The following is a 22,116-nucleotide window of genomic DNA, read 5'->3' on the forward strand; positions in this document are numbered from 1 at the left end:
GGTGGCTGGACGGACAGACAGGAGCGGTGTATCCGGGTGGCTGGACGGACAGACAGGAGCGGTGTTTGGGTCTGGCTGGACGGACAGACAGGAGCGGTGTATCCGGGTGGCTGGACGGACAGACAGGAGCGGTGTTTGGGTCTGGCTGGACGGACAGACAGGAGCGGTGTATCCGGGTGGCTGGACGGACAGACAGGAGCGGTGTTTGGGTCTGGCTGGACGGACAGACAGGAGCGGTGTATTCGGGTGGCTGGACGGACAGACAGGAGCGGTGTTTGGGTCTGGCTGGACAGACAGACAGGAGCGGTGTCTCCGGGTAGCTGGACGGACAGACAGGAGCGGTGTTTGGGTCTGGCTGGACGGACAGACAGGAGCGGTGTTGGGGGTGGCTGGACGGACAGACAGGAGCGGTGTTTGGGTCTGGCTGGACGGACAGACAGGAGCGGTGTATCCGGGTAGCTGGACGGACAGACAGGAGCGGTGTTTGGGTCTGGCTGGACGGACAGACAGGAGCGGTGTATCCGGGTGGCTGGACGGACAGACAGGAGCGGTGTTTGGGTCTGGCTGGACAGACAGACAGGAGCGGTGTCTCCGGGTAGCTGGACGGACAGACAGGAGTGGTGTTTGGGTCTGGCTGGACGGACAGACAGGAGCGGTGTTGGGGGTGGCTGGACGGACAGACAGGAGCGGTGTTGGGGGTGGCTGGACGGACAGACAGGAGCGGTGTATCCGGGTAGCTGGACGGACAGACAGGAGCGGTGTATCCGGGTAGCTGGACGGACAGACAGGAGCGGTGTATTCGGGTGGCTGGACGGACAGACAGGAGCGGTGTCTCCGGGTAGCTGGACGGACAGACAGGAGCGGTGTTTGGGTCTGGCTGGACGGACAGACAGGAGCGGTGTTGGGGGTGGCTGGACGGACAGACAGGAGCGGTGTTTGGGTCTGGCTGGACGGACAGACAGGAGCGGGCTGCGGGGACAGACGCACACAGCTGGCCTGGAAGGCTGGTCGGTGTCTCTCAGGCGCGGGGCCAGACCAGCTGTTCCCTCGCCCACCTGGTGCCTCCAACCCCCGGCCGGCCCGGCTCCGCCCGCCCTGCCCCAGGCGGCCGGGGCGGGGCAGGGGGCAGACGGGCTCTCGCCGCCCGGCGGCTGGGCGCAGGCCGGCCCGGAGCGCGGTGCCAAAGGCAGGGGGCACCAGCGAGCCGGGCTCGGGGCTGCAGGGAACCGCGCGTGGCTCCGCCCGGGCCGGCCTCAGGTTTCCCCCGCCCCGGATCTCCTCCCTCCCCCGGCAGAGTCTATAGGGCCGGCGGCTCCGGTCCCACCCACAGTCCTGAGCCTCGGTCCCCGCACGCCTGCTGCGCTCCCGCGTCCCAGCCAAGGTGAGTCGGGATCCCCCAGCCCCTCCTGCAAAGAACTGACCGGGGGGGGGGCAAAGCCCCCACCTGCGGACACCCCCTGCGGGGGCTCTGGGCTGCCTTCCTGCCCCCCAGTCCCTCCTGCAGCGAACTGACCTGGGGGGACAAAGCCCCCATCTCCGGACACCCCCTGGGGGGCTTTGGGCTGCCTTCCTGCCCCCCCAGCCCCTCCTGCAGGGCACTAACCCCGGGGAGGGGTAAAGCCCCCATCTGTGGACATGCCCCAGCGTGGGGGGCTCTGAGCTTTCTTCTTGCCCCCCAGCCTGGATGCCTCAGCTGGACGGGGGCGGGGGAGGTGCCGCAGCTCTGCTCTCCCCCCCCCCCACCCCCCAGCCAGGAGTCGGAGCGCTGGGGTACCCCAGAGCCTGCTGCTGCAGGAATTGGGGGAGGCTGCAGAAGATGGATTTAGGAGAGGGGAGCCCTAGCCCTGCTGCCCCTGGGGATGGGGGGAGCATAATCCCAGCCGGGGCGCCCCAATCCAGCCCCTGTGGGGGTGGCACAATGCTGTGGTCACTCCCAGCACTGTAGCTGCTGCTGTTGTCCAGGAGCCCAGAGCGCCCAGGGCAGGGACACACCCCGAGGAGCAGCAGCCTGGGGCGTCACTCATTCGGCAGGGAGGGCAGCCGCGGCGAGAGGGTCTGTCGGTCCGTCATGGGGGCAGAATTATCGGGGGCAGGCTTGTTACTATTATCTGCTGGTGCCACTTGTGGGGGCATCATCGATGTTCCCCCCCCCAACACAGAAAGGGCTCTGGGACGTGTCCCCTCCCTGGGGTCCCGCTCGGGTGTGAATGTTGCCGTGGGACGGAGTGAAGTCTGCACTGGGATGGGATTCTGGGAGCTGCCGCTGGACCCCAGCTTTCTTTGGGAGGCTCAGGTGGATTAGACTTTTAGCATCTAGTGGGGCCCTGTCCTTGTGCCGAAGAGCCGGGCTTGTCGGTTTGTTCTGCACCCCTTTGCATGTGTTGCGTGGGGTGGGGTCTCTCCAGCCCCCTCTTCTTTCCATGCTCCCCTCTGCCCCACAGATCTTGGGTGTGTCTAACCAATGGCAAAGTGCGAAGGTTGCTTTGCTCTTCGGAGCACTCGGACCACGCCCCCTTTGCTAGTGCTCAGGATGGAGCCAAACCCACGCCTGGGGGAGCCCCGCTGCACGCAGGGGAGTCACCCCAAAGGGGGAATGTGCCCTGTGTGTGCATGAGTGTAGGTGAGGAACAGCTACTCACGCTACACAGTCCCATTCACATCAGCCGCCAGTCGGAGCAAGGCCTTCGCGAGCTCATCGACTTTAAGATCAGAAGGGACCATCATGATCTGGTGTGGTCTGACCTCCTGGCACACTGCAGGCCACAGAACCTCTGACAGTCAGGACCAAATTACTCCCTGCTGCAGCGGGATGTGGGGTTCCACTGGTAACTCGCTGCCTGGGGTCTGCCGTGTCCGGAGCAGAACTGGTGCGAGCGTCCCACGGTCTGGGAAGCCTGGGCATGGCCCCTGCTCTCAGACACTGGGCAACCGGGAAGCGAGGGGACAGGCCCTTTCTGAGCTTTACAAGGGGATGCAAACAGCTTGAACACTTTCAATGGCTGCTGTGGGGCCAAGGGAGAGGCGCAAGAGAGCCAGATCGGTGCTCCCGCAAGGTACCCCAATGCGGTGCTTGCTATAGATAGTACAGCTGCCATAGAGCGAGCGAGCAAGACGGATCGATGGAGAAGAGAGAGAGGTGGTTACGTGCAGGGACGTGTAATCACAGCGTCGAAAGCCAGCCAGTTTTTACCACATGGGGCAGGTTCTGAGGACACGCTGTTCTTTTCCAGGTTTCAGAGCAGCAGCCGTGTCAGTCTGTATCTGCAAAAAGAAAAGGAGGATTTGTGGCACCTTAGAGACTAACAAATTTATTTGAGCTTAAGCTTTCATGAGCTACAGCTCACTTCATCGGATGCATTCATGTTCTTTTCCAAGCGCTGCTCAGACACTCCAAGGATCCAGGCTTCCAGCCGGAGTTGCTTTTCTTGCTGGGAGCCTGGTTTGATTCATAGATACCAAGGCCACTTCTCCTTTTGAACTAGAACAGATCTTTCTTTAAAAAAAAAACCCACCCAATCTTGAGATAAAAGTGGCTGGTGATGGAGAATCCACCCTGACTCCTGGTCAATTGTTCCAATGGTTAATTGTACTCACTTGTTAAAAATGTATGACTTATTTCAAATATTTGTTTGCCACCTCCCTGCTTGCTGCTCTCTCTCTGCACAGCGCCGGTTTCCTTGTTGGGGCTGGGCTGGGGTTGCCCTGCAGAGGGAGATGCCCTTTGGGAATGCTCCAGATGCTCCCCTGACTCATCCCAGTGGAATTGAGTTCCACCCATTTTGTGCCGGTGTGTGTGGGTAGGCTCCCATTCCTAAGAACCCAGACTTTGTCACTGGGCATGTCCCGGGCAGGGAGGGACGGAGAGCTGGGTCCGTGACTTGGCTGAATAACCCTTTGGGAAGAAGGCTCCCTCCCGCTTCACTCACAGTCTGGATTCCAGTCCAGTGCCTGCTCTGGGAAGGCTCCTTTCAATAGGATCTCTCTGATCTGCTCCTCAGAACCTGCCCTTGGGCTGGAGGCTGCCTCAGGCAGGATCTTAGGGGTGGTGTTGTTCTCAGACTGAGAATGGTGCACGCCCTGCCAGACTCTAGCGGACAGAACAATGCAGCGGAGCTGGCATGAGCCCCAGCTGACGATCCAGGAACAGAGGTCCTTTGAGGAGACTTGCATTCCAGCCCCCCTTCTTTCCTGGATCTGGAGGGATGGGCCTGCCACTCTGTTCCCGGGGCTTTTTCCAAGTGAAGTTCGAATGTGGAGCTGATGAGGGGCTCTGGCCAATTTTCCAGGCAAGCAGCCCCGAGCACAGTGGGCACAACTGCCAAGCTGGGCTGGGCTTCCTGTTTTTCCCATGGAGGTTTTCAGACACCAGCTGCAGATCTCAGGGCAAAGCAAATGCAGAACTAAGGAGGGCCAAGGGCCAGATCCTCAGCTGGTGCCAGTTGGCATTGACCTCAGTGGCACTATACTGATTCACACCAGCTGGGGATCTGGCCCACTGGCTTCAGTAGTGCTACAGGACAGTCCCCAGGCCTGGCAAGGAGCAGGCTGCAATCCTGCTGAGACAGACGCTGCTCTGAAAGGGAATACAAAAACCGCTCCGCTCTAAGGCAGCCCTGCTGTGTTTGGATAATTCAGTCCGAATGCTGTGTCCTTATTTATCATGTTGCATCCGAAGACCTCCCAGGAGAGGCAGCATTTCACAGATGGGAAAACCGAGGCACGGAGCCTCACTCCGTGGTCGCACGGGCGGAGTCAGAAATAGAACCTGGAGTCCTGCCCCCCAGCCATGTGCTGTAACCAGTAACCATCCCAGAGCCAGGAATAGAACCCAGAAGCCCTGTCTCTGCACTTCTCTAACCACTCCCACCAGGAAAGAGAACCCAGGAGTTCTGGCTCTCAGTCCATTGCTCTAATTACTAGGCCACACAGCTATTACTAGACATCCTTGTGTCCACTCTTGACATTTTATGGCCAGTTTTACAATATTTGGTGTTTTACTCAAAGCCCCAGTTTCTGGAGCCATGGCCCAGAGCCTCAAAGGTATTTAGGCCCCTAACTCCCATTGATTGGTTGATTTCAGGATCTGGGACCATGAGAACCTGAGCTTTCTTTTTTTTAAAAAAAGATGCTTTCTGGACAACAACTAGAGCGTCCCTGAGGTAGGGCCTCTGCTTTGGAAAATGTGGGCCTTCCCCCCTCTGGGCCTCGGTCATGTGGGCTAATGACACTAACCCTCCTCTGCAAAGTGCTTTGAGATCTGCAGATGCAAGCCGTATAGAAGAGCTCAGTGTTGTTATGATCCGTGCTTCCCAAATGGGATTTAACTGGGAGATTCGTCTTTTTCTTCCAGTGATTTGCAACAGACTATCCAGGGGCTGTCTCTTTGCTATGTATTTGTACAACACCTAGCATGGCTGGGCCCTTGCCGACAACTGGGCTACTAGATGCTACTGCTATACAAACGGATCATCCTAGTGCAACTCACTAGAAGGGGACATTTTGCTATCGTGCTTACCTGACCCCCATGGCTGTAGTATCTGAGCATCTCCCAATCTTTGGTGTATTTATCCTCACAGCGCCCATTTTACAGATGGGAAACTGAGGCAACGAGGAGCTAAGTGACCCACACAGGAAGCCTGTGGTGAGGCAGGGACTTGAACCCAGGGCTTTCAAGTGCCAGGCTAGCGTCTGACCGAGAATGGGTGGTGTCAGGGTTCCCTCCCCACTCTGAACTCTGGGGTACAGATGTGGGGACCCGCATTAAAGACCCCCCCCTAGCTTATATTTCACCAGCTTAGGTTAAAAACTTCCCCAAGGCACAAATTCCTTTCCTTGTCCTTGGATGGTATTGCTGCCACCACCAAGTGATTTAAACAAACATTCAGGGAGGGGCCACTTGGAGCCATATCCCCCAAGCCCCTTCACCCCCTTTCCTGGGGAGGCTTGAGAATAATATACCAACCAATAGGTTAACAAGGTGAGCACAGATGCTTGGGTTTTCAGGGAGGGGCCACTTGGAGCCATATCCCCCAAGCCCCTTCACCCCCTTTCCTGGGGAGGCTTGAGAATAATATACCAACCAATAGGTTAACAAGGTGAGCACAGATGCTTGGGTTTTTAGGACACTAAAAACCAATCAGGTTCTTAAAAGAAGAACTTGATTATAAAGAAAAAAGTCAACAAAGTACCTCTGTAAAATCAGGATGGAAGGTCATTTTACAGGGTAATAAAAAGATTTAAAACGCAGAGGATTCCCCTCTAGGCTCAACTTCAAAGTTACAAAACAGGAATAAATCTCCCTCTTAGCATAGGGAAAATTCACAAGCTAAAACAAAAGATAATCTAATGCATTTCCTTGCTATTGCTTACAATTTCTGGAATTTTAGCTGTATCATTTCCGTAGGAGCTGGGTTACCTGCTTGGTCTCTCTCTTTGTCCTGAGAGGGAACAAAAAAAGAGCACAAACAAAATCTTCCCCCAGCTTTGAAAGTATCTTCTTTCCCCATTGGTCCTTCTGGTCAGGAGTCAACTAGGTTAATTGAACTGATTAACCCCTTACATGTAAGTGATTCTGTACCTCTGGCCAGGAGGGGCTTGATGTTACTGCATACATAAAGGTGGTTACCTTTCCCTTTATATTTATGACAGGTGGGAAGGGGTCTCCGTGAAGAGCTTTGTCCCTGGCGTTCCCCTCCCCGTCCCCAGGCTGGTTGGGTGTCATCCTGCGCAGTTCCTCTGCTATCTGTCCCCAGCTTTGGTGGCTGTGCTGACTGTTTGAGGCAGCAGAAAACCCACCAGCCCAGGACAGGTTGATCCTGCTCCTGGATGGAGATGGAACAACCTGAGTCATTTCCTCAGAGGCTCTGCTGGCTACTTTTCAGCAGGGCTGGAAAATACTAGCTCAGGCCTGGCAGGGGCAGGGAGGACACCCTGGGATGGGGGGTGGGTGGGGTGTGGTGACCTGCAGTGCTCCAGTGTGGACTGCAGTTTCAGGGGGAGAGGAGAACCTGGCCAGAAACAACAGAGTCCTGTTTATCACACATCAGGATTATTTTTCCATCCTGCCCTGGGTTTATTTTTCCATCCCGCCCTGTCAGCAAACAAACCCTGCCTGCGTGGGGCCCCAGCAAACTCCCACCGCTGGGATGGGGCTGGAGCTTTAGATGCTGTTTCATTGTATTTGCTCAGACGCTCTCATTGTAGGCTTTGCCCTGCCCTGGGTTGGACAGGCAGGGGCCAAACACAGCTCCCAAGGAATACTGGCTTGGCTGCATCCCTCCTGTCTTGCTGATTGTCACCCACCTGTTACACAACTGGAATTGGGGAGTTTTTCCCTTGCTACGGGCCTCTCACTTCCCACCCCAGCCTCTATTCTAAAGGATGGCATGAGCACCACATCCATGGGAAATGGACCAGAGAGAACAATATGGCCTGAGGGAATAGATGAGTTGGGGCCCTCATTGGAGACGGGTCTGCATCAGGACCTCAAGCCACGCTTCTCTCCCAGTTTCAGAGTCGTATCACTTCCAAGTGCCCCGTTCGACTGGCCACGGTACCAGGATCTCCACAGCTAGAAGCATGAGATGCGACAGCCCAACCTAAACCTCTCTAGCTGGCCGTGTAACATGCTCTCGCACCCACTCCACAGTGGGTCACACAGGGATAACACAGGAACAGCGGAGAATGGCAGGTCGGTCCCCACGCCAGATGGTGGCCATGTGGTCAGAGGAGCTGAACTCGGCGGCTGGAATCTCATCACAGCAGCTGGTAGGATTCTGCAACCATCAAGCTCGACCCCAGACGGGACGCCCGGCCTGAACTCCAACCCCCTCAGTTCATCTCTGGCCTGACGCTGCCAGACGTTCACCTACGAAGGGGGTCAAGGACCCAATTGCTTTGATTTCGGAGCCTGCCCGATCCCCTCTGCCTGCCCTTCGGGGTTTTCCTCTTTCTCCCAAGGCCGAATGGCAAAACAACTTCCCGGAAAGACTGCAGTAGCTCGGATCGGCAGAGATAGAGGAGAGGCGGCTGGTGCTCGCTCCCATCTCCTCGCGAGGAGTCTGCGCGAGGCGAAGTGGCCCAGGAGGGGCCGAGATTACGGCCCCCAAAAGATAATATTGAGCTCTTAGGCGCGGCCTGTTGGCCAGGTTTTGCGCCCTGAGCTTGGAGTGATGGCAGGGCTCTGCTAATTCACCCCAAGGGGCGAGAGGACAGGGGAGAACTGCCGAATGCCGTGGGCAATAGCATGACCAGTGTCGCAGGCGGGCGCCAGGCAGAAGTCGCCCCTAGGAAGGAGCAAGTGTCCGCCATGAAGCGGGCTGTTAACTCCTGCATCCGTGCCCTAGAACTCGTGCAACTCGTGCATCCGCCTTTGCAATGGAACAGCAGAGGACGGGGACCACGGGGACCATGTCTTCCGAAGGGGGCCAAAATAACGGTCCTCGGGGAGGAGGAAAAATGGCAGCTGTGAGCGTGGTGAGATTTTTTTGGTGGCTGTCCTTAAAAGCCGAGAACAGGCTGAGGGCCTCTTTGGTGCAGCTCCAAAGCCATCACAAATGCCCAGCTGGGCCAACAACTGCCTGGCAAAGGAACGAGGCCTGGGCAGAGCAGGCGGCATGCCCCGTGCACTGGCTGCCGGCTCCCTTCATTTATCCCACTGTACCCTGGGGGAGGCCGGAAACGTTTCCCCCAACGCTGAGCACTTGGAACTAACATCCCTCAGACTTCAGAGTCTTCCAGAGAAATCCCTGCTCGCCGGATGGGAGCAGGCTGGGTGCCAGGTCCGTACCCCGCCCCCACAGACCCCTTGGCGCGTCTCAATGCTCAGGGATGACGCGGTTCGCTCCTGATCCCTTCCAAGGGGCTCAGAGCAGCGCGTGGCGCAGGGAGGGGATGTGCGTGTGGGGGACTCGCTGTGCACTAGTGGAATCGCTTGTACCTCATGTTTGTTGGCACACGGATGCGCTGAGTGTCTGCGGGGCTCCTTTCCCTAGGGTCCCCGATGGAGGGCAGCAGCTGTTAACACCCCTGGGGGCATGTAGCCCAGAAGGCAGTCCTTCCCCTCCCTTTGCATTCCTCTGGGTGGGGTGGGGAGCGCACACGCCTTGTGATCAGCTCTCTGAGGCCTGCCGAGCATGTGGTTGACGTTGGGGGGTGATTTTGCTCTCTGGGAGGCGTTCTTGGCCAAAGTCCCTTGGCTCCCCAGAGGAGGAAGCTGCTGCTCAGCTTGCAGCAATCTGCTGCCCACTCTGGAACGGATTCCCTTGAGCAAACTTTTTAACCCTTACCCTGCCAGCGGAGCCTTCATGCTGGCGAATTCTCCATGGCGCTGTCCATCCCGAGGCGCTGCGGGTTGGCTCATCCGTTATCCCAGCCCATCAAGCGTCCCCGTCGCTCTCCCACCAACACGCCCCGCCCACATACTCAGGGGACCCCCTCTGGAGGTTGGAGAGGGAGTTCTCTGCTGGGACAGGAAGACACATTATAAGGATGCTCTCCGTGCCGGGAATGTTTGGCCACTAAGAAAGGGACTGAGACCCAGCAAACACGTTGCACGTGAGACACACCCAGCATCAGTGAGATGTTGTTACTGATGTATTTGCACCAGATGACCAGGGAAAGAGAGGTTCCATGTCCCATTCACACTTCCTCAAGCCAGCTGGTTCCCTCTGTCTGTCGTCTTTCATCTATCTCTACTTTTTAAAGGAAGGAGCATCCCAAGGCATGTTACCATGTACACCATCGAGACAGGGCTATATTCTTGTAAAACACCAACAAGGGATCCCGGCAGAAAAGCTGCTTTCACCCACAGCAAAGATGGCTCGAGGAGGACTTTTTTAAAGAGCTTTGGAAGCGATTACTCTTCCCCCACCCCTGGAGGCCCTACTCATGGGATTGCAGCATTTGCTCCACGCCCCTGTTCTCACTTCTCTTCGCTACCCAGCAGTGTACGAGGCAGTTGGATTTGGCAATGGATCAAAGTCTCCCGTTCCTGGTGGGGGGCAGAGAAAGGAATCTTCCCTTGAAAGACTTTGCTTTGACAATTCATAAAAAAAATCCACAGCGTTTACCAACCAGCCTTGCTTTCCCTACTGACTCTGGTCAAGTCTTTCTGTTAAGCTTGCTCTCCAGACATCCGCTGCTCCGTATGGCTGTGTAGTGTACAGGGTAACCAGTTTGGGGACACACATGCTGCTAGGCATGGCTCCTGGGTATTTTAAGACCTGTCAGGTTTCTCCTTAGCCTGGACATGCATCTCAGCTATACACCCACTCCACTAGTTGCATCCTGCTCACCCCCAAATTACCCCAGGAAATAGGAATCGTCTTTACTTCCTGTCCCAAGCTGCTGTGAATCACATATTCATAGATGCTAGAGAGGGGGAGGGGGCGAGAAGCCCTCTTACATCACCCACTCCATCCCCTCTCAGGGGGATTGATCGCTGTGGGACATTCTCTAATGTCTTGCTGCATAGCGTTACCATGAGTTGATAAACAGCTGCCATGTTCCACCCCAGAGGTGATTGCATTTTAGTGGTGGGAGAAGTGTTCCTGGAATATACAGGCTGGAAATCTGCCCTAGGATACGTGCGCTGGCAGCTTTTGGCTCATAATTTTATTAAGTAGTTTGCAGAGATTGTTGAGCTCCTAAGGATCTTGCTACGAAAGGCATAAGATAGGAAAATCAGCTGTTAGCCGTGTCTTTTGCTTTTATATTAAGCTTGTCTCAGGTGAGTTTCATGGGGATTTATATTTTGAACAATTAACTGTGGCTCAAAGCACAAGTTCTTGACCTTGACTCAGGAATAAGGGGATAAAATTCCATGTCCTGGTCCTGTGCTAGGTCAGATTAGATGATCATAATGGACCTTTCTGGCTCTGAAATCTACGAATCTCTCCGCAGTACGTTATGAGTCAGTTTTTAACCCAGGGGCAGGCAAACTTTTTGGCCTGAGGGCTGCATCGGGTTTCGGAAATTGTATGGAGGGCCGGTTAGGGGAGGCTGTGCCTCCCCAAACAGCCAGGCGTGGCCTGGCCCCCGCCCCCTACATTTGCCCCCTGATGCCCCCCCCACCCCAGGACCCCTGCCCCATCCAACCCCTGACCGCCCCCGGGACCCCCGCCCCGACTGCCCCCCCCGAGACCCCTGCCCCCATTCAACCCCCCCATTCCCCGCCCTCTGACCGCCCTGACCCTTATCCACACCCCCGCCCCCTGACCATCCCCTTGAACTTCCCTGCCCTCTATCCAAACCCCCTGCTCCCTGCCCCCTTACCGCGCTGCCTGGAGCCAGCCACACACTGCGCTGCACAGATCACCGAGCTGCGCTGCCCCAGGACCTCACAGCCCCCCGCCCAGAGGATTGTGCCAGAGGCACAGAGAGCTGAGGCTGTGGGGAGGGGTACAACAGGGGAGGGGCCGGGGGCGAGCCTCCCGGGCCAGGAGCTCAGGGGCCGGGCAGGAGGGTCCCGCGGGCTGAATATGGCCCACGGGCCGTAGTTTGCTCACCTCTGTTCTAACCATTTCTCACCAGTGCTTTAACCCAGGGTTTCCCTTGAAAATACCTAAACCATCTCTAAAGTTTCAAGGCATCAGGCGACCTGGACAGAAATAGCTGGGAGACGTAGTCGTTTCCCTAGTGCTGGAACACGAAAGAAAAATCACAGCGATTGTCCAGTCACTCCCCCATTTTCTAATTTAAACCAAACTCTCCACGCTGCCCCCATCCAAAGCAGGTTTTTGTCCCATAAACTGTATTGTGAGTTAGGAGAGTATAGTTCCCCTGGTACATTTTGTTCTCCTTTTGGTGTTCTAGAATGTCCTGCCTTTGGGGTGAGACTGTGTATTGTATCAGTTTGATCAGGGGTTAACTGCTGAGGCGGGAAGGAATTTATTGTGCAATGAAATCCTTCGCTCCAGCTGCACAAGCCAGCGACTGTGAGCATCGTGCCGAGCAGAGCTAAAATGGGAAGGAAGTCCAGAGGTTTGGACGTTGATCCGACCTTTATCCCAACTCTCCTGGCCTCTCCAGCGTCTGCCTCTCTGTATCCCAGCAGTTCTCCACCCCCTCTAAAAACTAGGCAGATGTAGAAATACGACAACGTTGGCAACAGGTTTTTGAACCCACGGAAAGTTTCCATTCGGGTCTGAGCGCTCAGAACCCACAGGGATGGCTGCCTGCGGGAGTAAGAACCTAACTAGCTAGCAGCTTTGGCAGATGTGTTAGAAACGAGGCACCGGTTTTTAATCATAAGGGTGCAAACTACTGAGGGGAACAGTGGATTCTCCATGTCGTGATGTCTTCAGATCCAGCCTGGAGGCCGTTCTGGAAGATGCGTTAGTCAAACGTTATTGGGCTCAATACAGGGGTAGAAGGGTAAAGCTCTGTGGCCTGCAATATTCAGGAGGTGAGAACAGATGATCTAATGGGGACCCTTCTGACCTCGAAAGCTACGAATCCGAACGGCACAGCCCACGTCCCTCATAGTAATTAGCATGGGGGGGTCCTGCTCCTTGGGATAAAACTGAGTTCAGCTATTGAGACAAAACAAAGCTAACTGTTGTCTGTGCTATTTCTCTCCGCTTGGGCAGGCTCAAAAGACCCGCGCAAAGATGCCATCTCAGATGGAACATGCCATGGAGACGCTGATGTTCACCTTCCACAAATTCGCCGGTGACAAGAACTACCTGACGAAAGAAGATCTCCGGGTGCTGATGGACAAGGAGTTCCCTGGGTTTTTGGATGTGAGTCAGAAATGCCGATAAGCTCATTTGCTGATTAATCCCTTCTGTCACGGTCCATTGAGGGACTTGGCTCGTCCCAGTGGCTGGTGATTTGGGGGCGGGGGGGCGACGCTCATCCCTCCAGGCCAGGACTGAGCAGTGATGCTCCAGGGTGGTGCTAGGGGGCGCTGTGCAGCTGGAAGCACCTTCAGAGGCAAAATTAAGGTCCCAACCGGTTTATACTTTAGCTGGTTTTTACAAGTCAGGGTAAGGTGTTCAGGTACCATATCAGAGAAGTCAGACAGAGCAGGGAGGACGGGCAAATGGACTAGATGGGACAGGACAGACAAGGGTCAAAAAAGAAAGAGCATAGGATCCAGACAGACAGAGTCCCGGTCAAATTCCAGGTTGAGTGATTATAATTTTTCCAGCTAAACTCTCACTTCAAATGAAGAAACTATTCTGCCCTCAAAATGAGGGCACGACCCAGCTGGCCTCTTGGTGCTGCCGCAGTAGCCATGTAAAATAATGCTCGGACGATTTCCCCTCCGAAAAATTCTTCTTTGACTCGCTCAATCAAAGCCAGCTATGGAATTTAGCCCTTCAGCTTACCGTTTGTTCACGTCAAAGGAAGCCACGTGGCAAAGGCAGCTGACTGGCTTTGAAAACCTCAGCCTGGGTGCATGGCTGTTGGCGTAAGCTGGCTGCCAGGCTTCTCCCCAGAGGTGGCTGCATTTCCCCAGTATGGGATAGGCTTTAGGGGGGAGGTGTGGTGGGCTCCTTCCTGCTTCACTGCTGCCTTTGAAGCGGAGGGAGGGGAGGGGCCAGGATGAATGAGGAGGAGCTGTCTCTGGGCTGAGATCTGCCCTGTTACCCCAGGGCAACTCCACCTCGAGTCCCTATGGGTTGCACTGGAGAATTTGGCCCTCCGGCTTCTAGCCCCAAGATGCTCTCACTCTTGTCTCTCGAAAAGGCCTGATCATATTGAAGCCAGTGGCCACGTTCCCATGGCTTTGGATTGGCCCCGGCATTGGGTTTGAAAACTCCCAGCTGCGGCACGGAGAGGCAAGTGGCCCCTTCGCCCCCTCCCAGCCCCTGTGGCATTCATGCACCGCGGAAGCCAGGACTCACAACCGCCTCCAGCAGAGGAGGCTCTGCAGGGGTGGGGTCACTGCTGCACTCGATTCCCTGCCATTTATCAGCTCGCGGGTGACACAGACAATGGGGAGAGACTCTGGGCAGTGTGTTCCCTTCCTGATAAATGATGCATCGTCCAAGACAATAGCATTTTGGTAACAGCCTGCTATGTGCTGGGCTATTAATAACCCTGCAGCCTGGTGCACTGCGTTCTCCCTGCTCCTTGGCTGTCCAAAGCAAGAAGACGGCTGCAGGACAGACCTGTGAGAATGGCAGGTGGGCAACGCTCCCCCCTCCTGCCCCCCAGTAAATCTCCCGAGCACCCAGCTGCGATCCTGTAACTGAGGAATGACACAATGTCTGAGCAGTGACTGGAGTCGCCTCTCAGGAGGTGTAATACAGCATGAATAACATGGAGCAGTTAAGTGACTTGCCCAGGATCAGACAGTTAGTCAGTGGCAGAATTGGAAATACGACCCAGGAGCCCAGGCTCCCAAACCCCCGCTCTCACCATTAGGCAATACTCCCTCCCGGGGCTAGGCATCCCAAGGTTCTTGTAGATAACTGTCTTCCCTGCCTGTGCGTCTAGCGTTCACAGAGGCCAGGTTATTGTGCAAGCTGGTGTGGGTGGCACAGGCTGATATAATCAGAGATTGGTATTTAATGCTCCAGCCCCCGGGTATCCATCCCACTATGTGGATGCATATTGAGATCATCGGCAATTAACCAGTGCTCTGTAGTCCTCCCGTTACCCCCTGCCCCAGGGATACAGTCACCTCCATGGCAGGGCCTCACCTGCAGCTGGCATAAGCAGGTGCCATCCAGTGGCATTGCTCCTGCGAACCCCCAAGGCTGGATGTGGCCCATCCCCTGTAACTGATCTAGTCTGGGTTTTCAGAGGCACCTAAATCCCATGGGCTGTCAAGGACAGCTGTGTGCCTAACTCCCTTCAAAGCCCCAGCCTTGCTTTTACCGCCACGAGAGCAATCAGAGACATGGGGCCAGCTTCTGATCCCAGCGGCACCGGCGTAGATCCAGAATGAATGCAGGGACAGGACTGAGGTTGCTGTAGGGGATGTATTCTGATCTCAGGTACCCCGGTGTAATTCTCGAATGACGCCCTCGAGGTCCACGTTGACACCAATATTTGGGAGATCTGAACCTGTGCTTGGTCCTCTCACCTAATTCAGTGCTTGGCTCCTTGCTGAGGCGCATCACACCCTGTCAGTCCAGGTGTATGGGGTAGAGAGCAGAGCTAAGAGGTCCTCGGCTGGAGTGGCAACAGCCTGGAGCATCTGGAACACACACGCTGCTGCTTATCACGCACAGCTGGGCTCACGGCTTGGGGTTCTGTTTCCTCAGTCTGTAAAGCAAACACTGTGGTTGCTTGCAGATGGTGGGCCGGGCGCAGAGCTCACCAGCCATTGCTTTGTGTGAACCCACTGGATAAGCTTGGCGGGTGGCCTGGATGCACAGAGTTTATTTGTCTATTTGTTTATTGCAAGCCATGGGGCAAAAGGTTCCTCCCACCTGCATCCTCCAGACCCCTTGTGCTTGGACTCAGGGGGCCCAGGCCTCAGTACAGGGTGAAATTTCACTGCCAGAGCACAGAAATCGATGTCCTCCAGGATCACATCCAGAATGTCTCATTAGAAGAGATCCTAGAAACCAGAGCGAAAAGCCCATGTCCCCAGCCCTGGGCGCGCGCACTCCTTGCAATGCATGTGCCAGCTTTAAATGTCTCCTTCCTCTGCCTGGGAGACCGTCCCATTGCAACAGATCCTGCAGGAAACAGTACCTGCCATTCATTCTAAGTGCTGCGCGCCTACATCACAGTTAGCATTCACACTACATTGGAGCAATGCCACTGTGGATTTACCACCCCCACCCCCCAATCGAAAGACAAAATATACAGGAACTTACCTATCAAGACACTGGAAATCTGAGGAGTGGGGACTAGGGCTCAGGACTCCTGGCATCTGTTTCCTTCTCTAGGAAAGGAATGTTTGGACAGTGGTTCGAGCAGGGGTTCTAGTTCCAGATCTGCTACTGACTCACTGTATGACCCTGCCCAAGTCACTTAACTGCCCTGTCATTCAGTTTCCCACTCATAAAGTTCACCTGCCTCCCAGAGATGTGCAGTGAGCCTTGGTGAAAGGTTGTGATGCGCTCTGAGATCCTTCAGCAGCCCAGAAGTGTAAAATGGTGCTATTGATTTCCCTGGAAACTTTCTTCAAGACTCATTTTAAATACTCAAACACTGAGCATTGCCGCTGTCCCTACCTGAGATCTGAACCCTCAAGAGCACACTGAGAAGCTATTAGCACTTGTGCCCCTTCACGGACCAGGACCCCGTTGTGCTGGGCACGACAGGATGATTTTGGATGGTAGAGCTGAGAATAATGAGAGGACATTAAGAAAAAGGAAACTTAGGTGAAGGCAGGACAAGTTTCCAGACACTGAACCAGATCCTCAATTGGTGTAAATCTGCCTAGATTCATTGACTTTAACAGAGCAACACTGATTGACGTCAACAGAGAGTCTGGCCCGGTGAGAGCTGCCTAGGAGGTGATCCATCTAAACTCTTGTGGTTCAGGCCATGAGCTAACCTCTAAGTGATGGGGTTTGGAGGAGATTTTCCCTGGTAGCAGGTTATCCCATCATCAGTTCAGGCTCTCTTGCATCTGCCTGTGAAGCAGCTGGTGCTGGAGACAGAATACCGGGCTCGGTGGGCCCTGATCTGCTCTCTTCTGACAGTCCTCATGTTCCCACGGGATGTAGTGAAAGCTACATGACTTCAGACATTTAAAAGCACTAAGAAATGTACCACTGGGTCCGGTCGTGGGTGGGGAAGAGACTAAATGATCTACTAGGTGCTTGATCACATGCCTAACGGAAACCGGCAGCTGTGGGTTCCAAGCCTCCCCAGGGCAAGGAGCCCGCAGGAACCACAGCTTCATCAGTACGTCGTGCACGCAGCCCGCAGCGCTCAGAGGGCTGGGCCCATTGGCGTCCTTAGCTCCGGCCGCGGGGGGTGAAAGGAGAAGCATTTTTGAAAGCTAGTTTACATTCGCTGCTCAGCGTTTGTATCTCGCTCAGGACGGGAGCGTTGCCTGATGTGTGCTACGCAAGGAAGAGACTCACGCCAGCACAGGGTCTGAAATCCACATGTGCACCCCTTGAGCTTCTGTACAGGGCGGGGGGAGTTTTACTGCTAGTCACCGTGGTTCAGCATGGGATATAGGCCAGTCAGTTTCGGGGGAATGCACCGGCCTGTCTGAGTTATGAACACTGCAGGGAGTGGAGGGAGAAAGAGTTTGAAGCTAAATTAAGATTGTTGTTAGTTATTACCGGGGCTTGGGGGTGTTCAATGCACCAATAAGGAGACTGCCCACGACCCAAGGAACTTGCAGGGTTTTAGGGCCCCAATTCCAAGCTGATTCATGAAGGCAGCCCCTCCCATCCACTCAGATTGGAGCCTGAAAGACCGGCACAGGGAAACTAGGATGTATGGGGAATGTCAGAGCAGGGAGAAAGTGGAAAGACTGGGCAGCATGTGTCTTTTTAAAGAGATGCCCAGATGCCACAATGATGGGCACTATACAAAGCCCCACACAGATAAGCTATGGAAACACTGAGATGGATGGAAGGATGAACAGATAGATGATGGGATGTGGAGCCACTGGGATGGACAGAGGGATGGATGGATATGGAGCCAGTGGGATGGAGGGATGAACAGATAGATGAAGGGATATGGAGTCAGAGGGATGGATGGATGGATGGATATGGAGCCCCTGGGATGGACAGAAGGATGGATGGATGGATATGGAGCCAGTGGGACAGAGGGATGAACAGATAGATGATGGGATAGGGAGCCACTGGGATGGACAGAGGGAGGGATGGATATGGAGCCAGTGGGACGGGGGGATGAACAGATAGATGAAGATCTATGGAGCCACCAGCATGGATGGACACACAAACAGGCTCCCACGCTCTTGCTACGAAGCAGATTCAGCCAGGAGAAAATTCAGCTCCATTTACTCACAGCCCCCCTCTGCTTTTTCTTTCATGTATTTTCCCTTCCCAGAACCAGAAAGACCCCATGGCTGTGGATAAAATCATGAAGGACCTAGACCAGTGCCGGGACGGCAGAGTCGGCTTCCAGAGCTTCTTCTCGCTAGTGGCTGGGCTGACCATCGCGTGCAACGACTACTTTGTGGTACACATGAAGCAGAAGGGGAGAAAATGAAGAGGTGACAGGAGACACCCCCCTCCCCCCGCCTAACTCCTAAACCCCGAGCCATATAAAGAGGGCCATATTGAGGCCTGGATCTGAGCTCCCAGCTGGCCACTGACACCAATGGAAAGTTGGGCATGTGGATCAAGGACGCAATGTGACCCTCTGAATGTGCAAACAGACTCACGAGTTGCCATATAACAGGCAAGAGAGAGCCTGCTATCCCCGCCCCAGAGCAGCTTATGATTTCTATATTGTATCCATGCCTTGCCTTACAATAAAGAATCCCTCCCTTTGTTTTTTTTTTAAATCCCAACAGCATATAGTTTTTTTTCTCTGCACCGGCCTTGTCTGATCTGCGTCACTCTAGAGCGAGTCCTGAAGGGTGCAGGAACCACAGCTCTGGCACGATAAATCGGAGACGATGGAGTTTGCAAACTTCCAGAGCAGCTGCATAGAGCATTCTGGAGACACACACAAAGCTGGCACAGGGGCACCTGAGCTTTGAGACACTGAGGGTCACGGGGGGGAGGGGCTTGCCTAATTTGCATATATTTGCATGGCTTTAAATAAAAAGAGCGCTTTTTAAAGAGCCTGCAAAAAAGTGTATGCAGCATACAGTGCTTGCTGCCCTAATACAGTCTCCAGGAAGTGCATACCATGCCCCCTCCCTCGCACACTCCAAAACACGTATGTGCTCCCAGAAACACCCACTGACATCCACGCCAAGTCCAGTGAAGTGGGATTTGCACTGGCCGAGTTCAGACGCGTTCAAAGTGCACCAACCCCATCGTTTCAAGCTGATACAAATACAGCTTCAGATTTGGAAATCTGGCTGTGCAAAAGAGCCAGCTTGCACGCTCCCTGGCCCACATCGGGGCCTGCGTTTGAATCAGCTTGAGACAATGAGGCTGATGCATTGTCTCTTTTTGTTTTGGCATGATCCAGATGAACCGCGAGCCAGCTCTCGAGCCGCCCATCCCTCGGCCCCAATCCAAAAGAGAAATCTCTGCCATGAGCCTGAGCAGAACAGATGTGGAAACAGCGCTGGGATTTCAGACCAAGCAAACGGCCAAGTGCCGGCTCAGAAACCCAGTGCAAAGGGCATGACTGTGGAAAGAGGCAACTGCTTCCCACCACGCGCCATTGTCTGAGTGCGGCACCCGGAGCATGGTGCCCCTCTTGTATCTTTAACGGCAAGAGACGCTCTGGCCCTTGCCTGCCAATCAGTTTTAACAGAGCCTACCCACTGAGGCCAGGACAGGATTTTCCAGCAGGTTCGTTCGTGTGACTGCTACGCAGTACATGGCTTCCATGCAGCAGGACAACTCTGGGACAGCCCTAGGGTGGCCAATTGTGGTCGGACATATTCCTGGAAGTTTCATCACATGACATAATCTCGAATGAAAGATTAATCTTTAATTCCTGGAGACTCCAGTGCAATCCTGGAGGGCTGGCAGCCCTGAGCGTCCAAACTAGATAAGCAAGACTCAGTGCAAATTACCATGCAGCAGGAAAGGCAGCTGGGTGTATATCAGCCCCTAACTTTCACATAGCCCTTATCCCAGGCCCTAAGTGACGCCTCCTTTGCTTCCCCTACTGACATGGAATTTCTGGGCATCCCTCCATATGTCAGTGCTGCTTGGGGAGCAGATTCCAAGCCAGCCAGAATATTGCTGGAAGCATTCTTCACATTTGCCTGCCAGATCGCTGGCTTGGGTCACCCAGGAAAACACATCTGTAGGGCCTTTTTGGAGGAATCAGTTATGGGGCTGACTCATCACAGATCAGCAGCTGAAGTGGAACCTGGCACCAGAGTGGGGATTGGGTCCACGGGGAGCTGGGAGCCAGGATTCCCGGGTTCAATTTCTGGATCAGGGAGGGGAATAGAGTCTAGTGGTCAGAGTAGGGTTTCAGGACTCCCGGAAGGGAAATGGGGTGTTAAATCAAGGAGGCTCGGAGTCAGGACTCCTGGGTTCAGTTCCTGGCTCAGGGAGGGGAATGGAGTCTAGGGGTGGGGGCTGGTATTATGCTGGAAGACTCCTTTGGGTCAGGTTTCAGAGTGATAGCCATGTTAGTCTTCAGAGTAACAGCCGTGTTAGTCTGTATTCACAAAAAGCAAAGGAGTACTTGTGGCACCTTAGAGACTAACCAATTTATTTGAGCATGAGCTTTCGTGGGCTAAAGCTCACTTCATCGGATGCATGGAGTGGAAAATACAGTAGGAAGATCTATATATACACAGAGACCATGAAAATATGGGGGTTGCCAAGATTGGTCTTTTTAGAGTTGGTATATATAGAGAGAGATCTTCCTACTGTATTTTCCACTCCATGCATCTGATGAAGTGGGCTTTAGCCCACAAAAGCTTATGCTCATATAGATTTGTTAGTCTCTAAGGTGCCACGAGTCTTCCTTGTTCTTCCTTTGAGTCAGGCTTCCTTTGAATAGCCTCTTGAGCTGCAGGAAGGCAGCCCTCCCCCCCCCCCCCGGCCCTCCTTAGCTCTCCGTTTCACACCCTTGTCCCTCACTTGCTCTCAGCCTTGCAGGTGATTCCTGTGGAGGGGCTAGGAAGCAGTGGCAACAAGCTGTTCCTGCTCCAGGACTGGATCCCATGAGTGGATTTGGCCCCTTTCCCTGCCCTGCTGTTTGTTTGTTTTTCTCCCACCTAGCTATTTTCAGGGAGGGAGAGGTGTCCTGTAACCCATTAATTTTCCTAAGGATTTTCAGCAGGGCCTGCCTACTCTGCCTGGGGCCACTCACTGCAGCAGCCTCAGAGGGAAGGAGCCGCCTGCTTGTTTTCACTGGCAGCGGGGATCCGGGCAGTCAGCACAGCCTCCAGGGAAGAGCCCTCCAGCCCCCCTTGCTCTAACCACTAGCCCACACTCACATTTAGAGCCTGGAATAGAACCCAGGAGTCCTGGCTCAAAGCTCTCTCCCTGGGGCCACTAGACCCCACTCCCTTCCCAGAGCCTGGAACAGAGCTGAGGCATCCTGGCTCCCAACCTCCCTGCTCTAACCCTGAGACAAGTCTTCCCCCATCACAGGCATGTGAGAGCCAGAGAACTGCTGCAGCTCCACCTGACCACAAATACCAGGAGCTCAAGAGCATATGAGTATTTGGGTGGGGCTTCCCCACGGTCTCCCACGGGAGTGGGTGTGGGATCTTAACCGTTTAATTACACAACCGCATTCTAATGAGCCTTCCTCAGCCCCTATTTCACCTCAGGGCATGTGGGTTTCACTTCCCCAGCCCTGGATGTGCGGTAAAGAAGCCGAGCGCCCTGCAAGTGCTGAAGATCTAGCCCTGGCGCCAATTCCTTTTACTCTCCCTGCCCCTGGGGGTGTCACAAGCATCTCCCAGCATGGGAGGCTGCTGCATTCTTGCACTCTTGCTTGGAAAATACCCCTGGATGCATCCGACGAAGTGGGCTGTAGCTCATGAAAGCTTATGCTCAAATAAATTGGTTAGTCTCTAAGGTGCCACAAGTCCTCCTTTGCTTTTAATAAAGAGAGGCCGATTGGTGCTGGTGATTTTTGCCTCTTGCTCACTAGGCACTGGACAGAGACCTACCAAACTCGTTGCACGCAGAGGCCAGCTGCCTGTGGGTCCGTCTGTACTGCAGTGACAGGCAGCTTGTGCAGATATATCCGAGCTGGGGAGCTCGGGTTACCAGAGCAGGAACCCCGGGTAATTACTCACGGGCCACAGGCACGGGCCGCAGCTTCACTGCTCCAGTGCCCGAGATAGCTAGATTAAAGCCAGCTTGGGTAAGTCGACACACATTAGCCACTGTGACTTTTAGACACTCCAGGCTGGGTCCGATCTGAACCAGCAAGCAGGCCAGCTCAGCACCTCGCTCCCTAGAACTAGCCAGCCTGCTCACCCGGCCAGCTGTTAGAATGGGATCCTTACACAATAGGGAGGCGCTGCTGAGGGGGAAGGCAGCCCCTGCCAAATATGTGTCTGAAGCACATTCCTCTGCCAGCTCAGGACTGGAGCTTGCTGCTTCCTTGTCC

The 22,116-nt window shown here is 54.7% G+C and overlaps 1 protein-coding gene across 1 annotated transcript; it reads left to right on the plus strand.

The window, feature by feature from the left end:
• The first annotated feature begins 1,233 nt into the window (after positions 1-1,233).
• S100A10 (S100 calcium binding protein A10) lies at positions 1,234-18,412 on the plus strand. Its single transcript, XM_073323453.2, has 3 exons — positions 1,234-1,381; positions 12,591-12,743; positions 17,947-18,412. Exons 2-3 carry the CDS (start codon positions 12,612-12,614, stop codon positions 18,106-18,108), a joined length of 294 nt encoding a protein of 97 aa, XP_073179554.1. The 5' UTR covers positions 1,234-1,381; positions 12,591-12,611; the 3' UTR covers positions 18,109-18,412.
• The last annotated feature ends 3,704 nt before the right edge of the window (positions 18,413-22,116 follow it).

Source organism: Lepidochelys kempii, chromosome 24, assembly GCF_965140285.1.
Source record: "Lepidochelys kempii isolate rLepKem1 chromosome 24, rLepKem1.hap1, whole genome shotgun sequence".
In the NCBI taxonomy this organism is placed as follows: Eukaryota; Metazoa; Chordata; order Testudines; family Cheloniidae; genus Lepidochelys; species Lepidochelys kempii.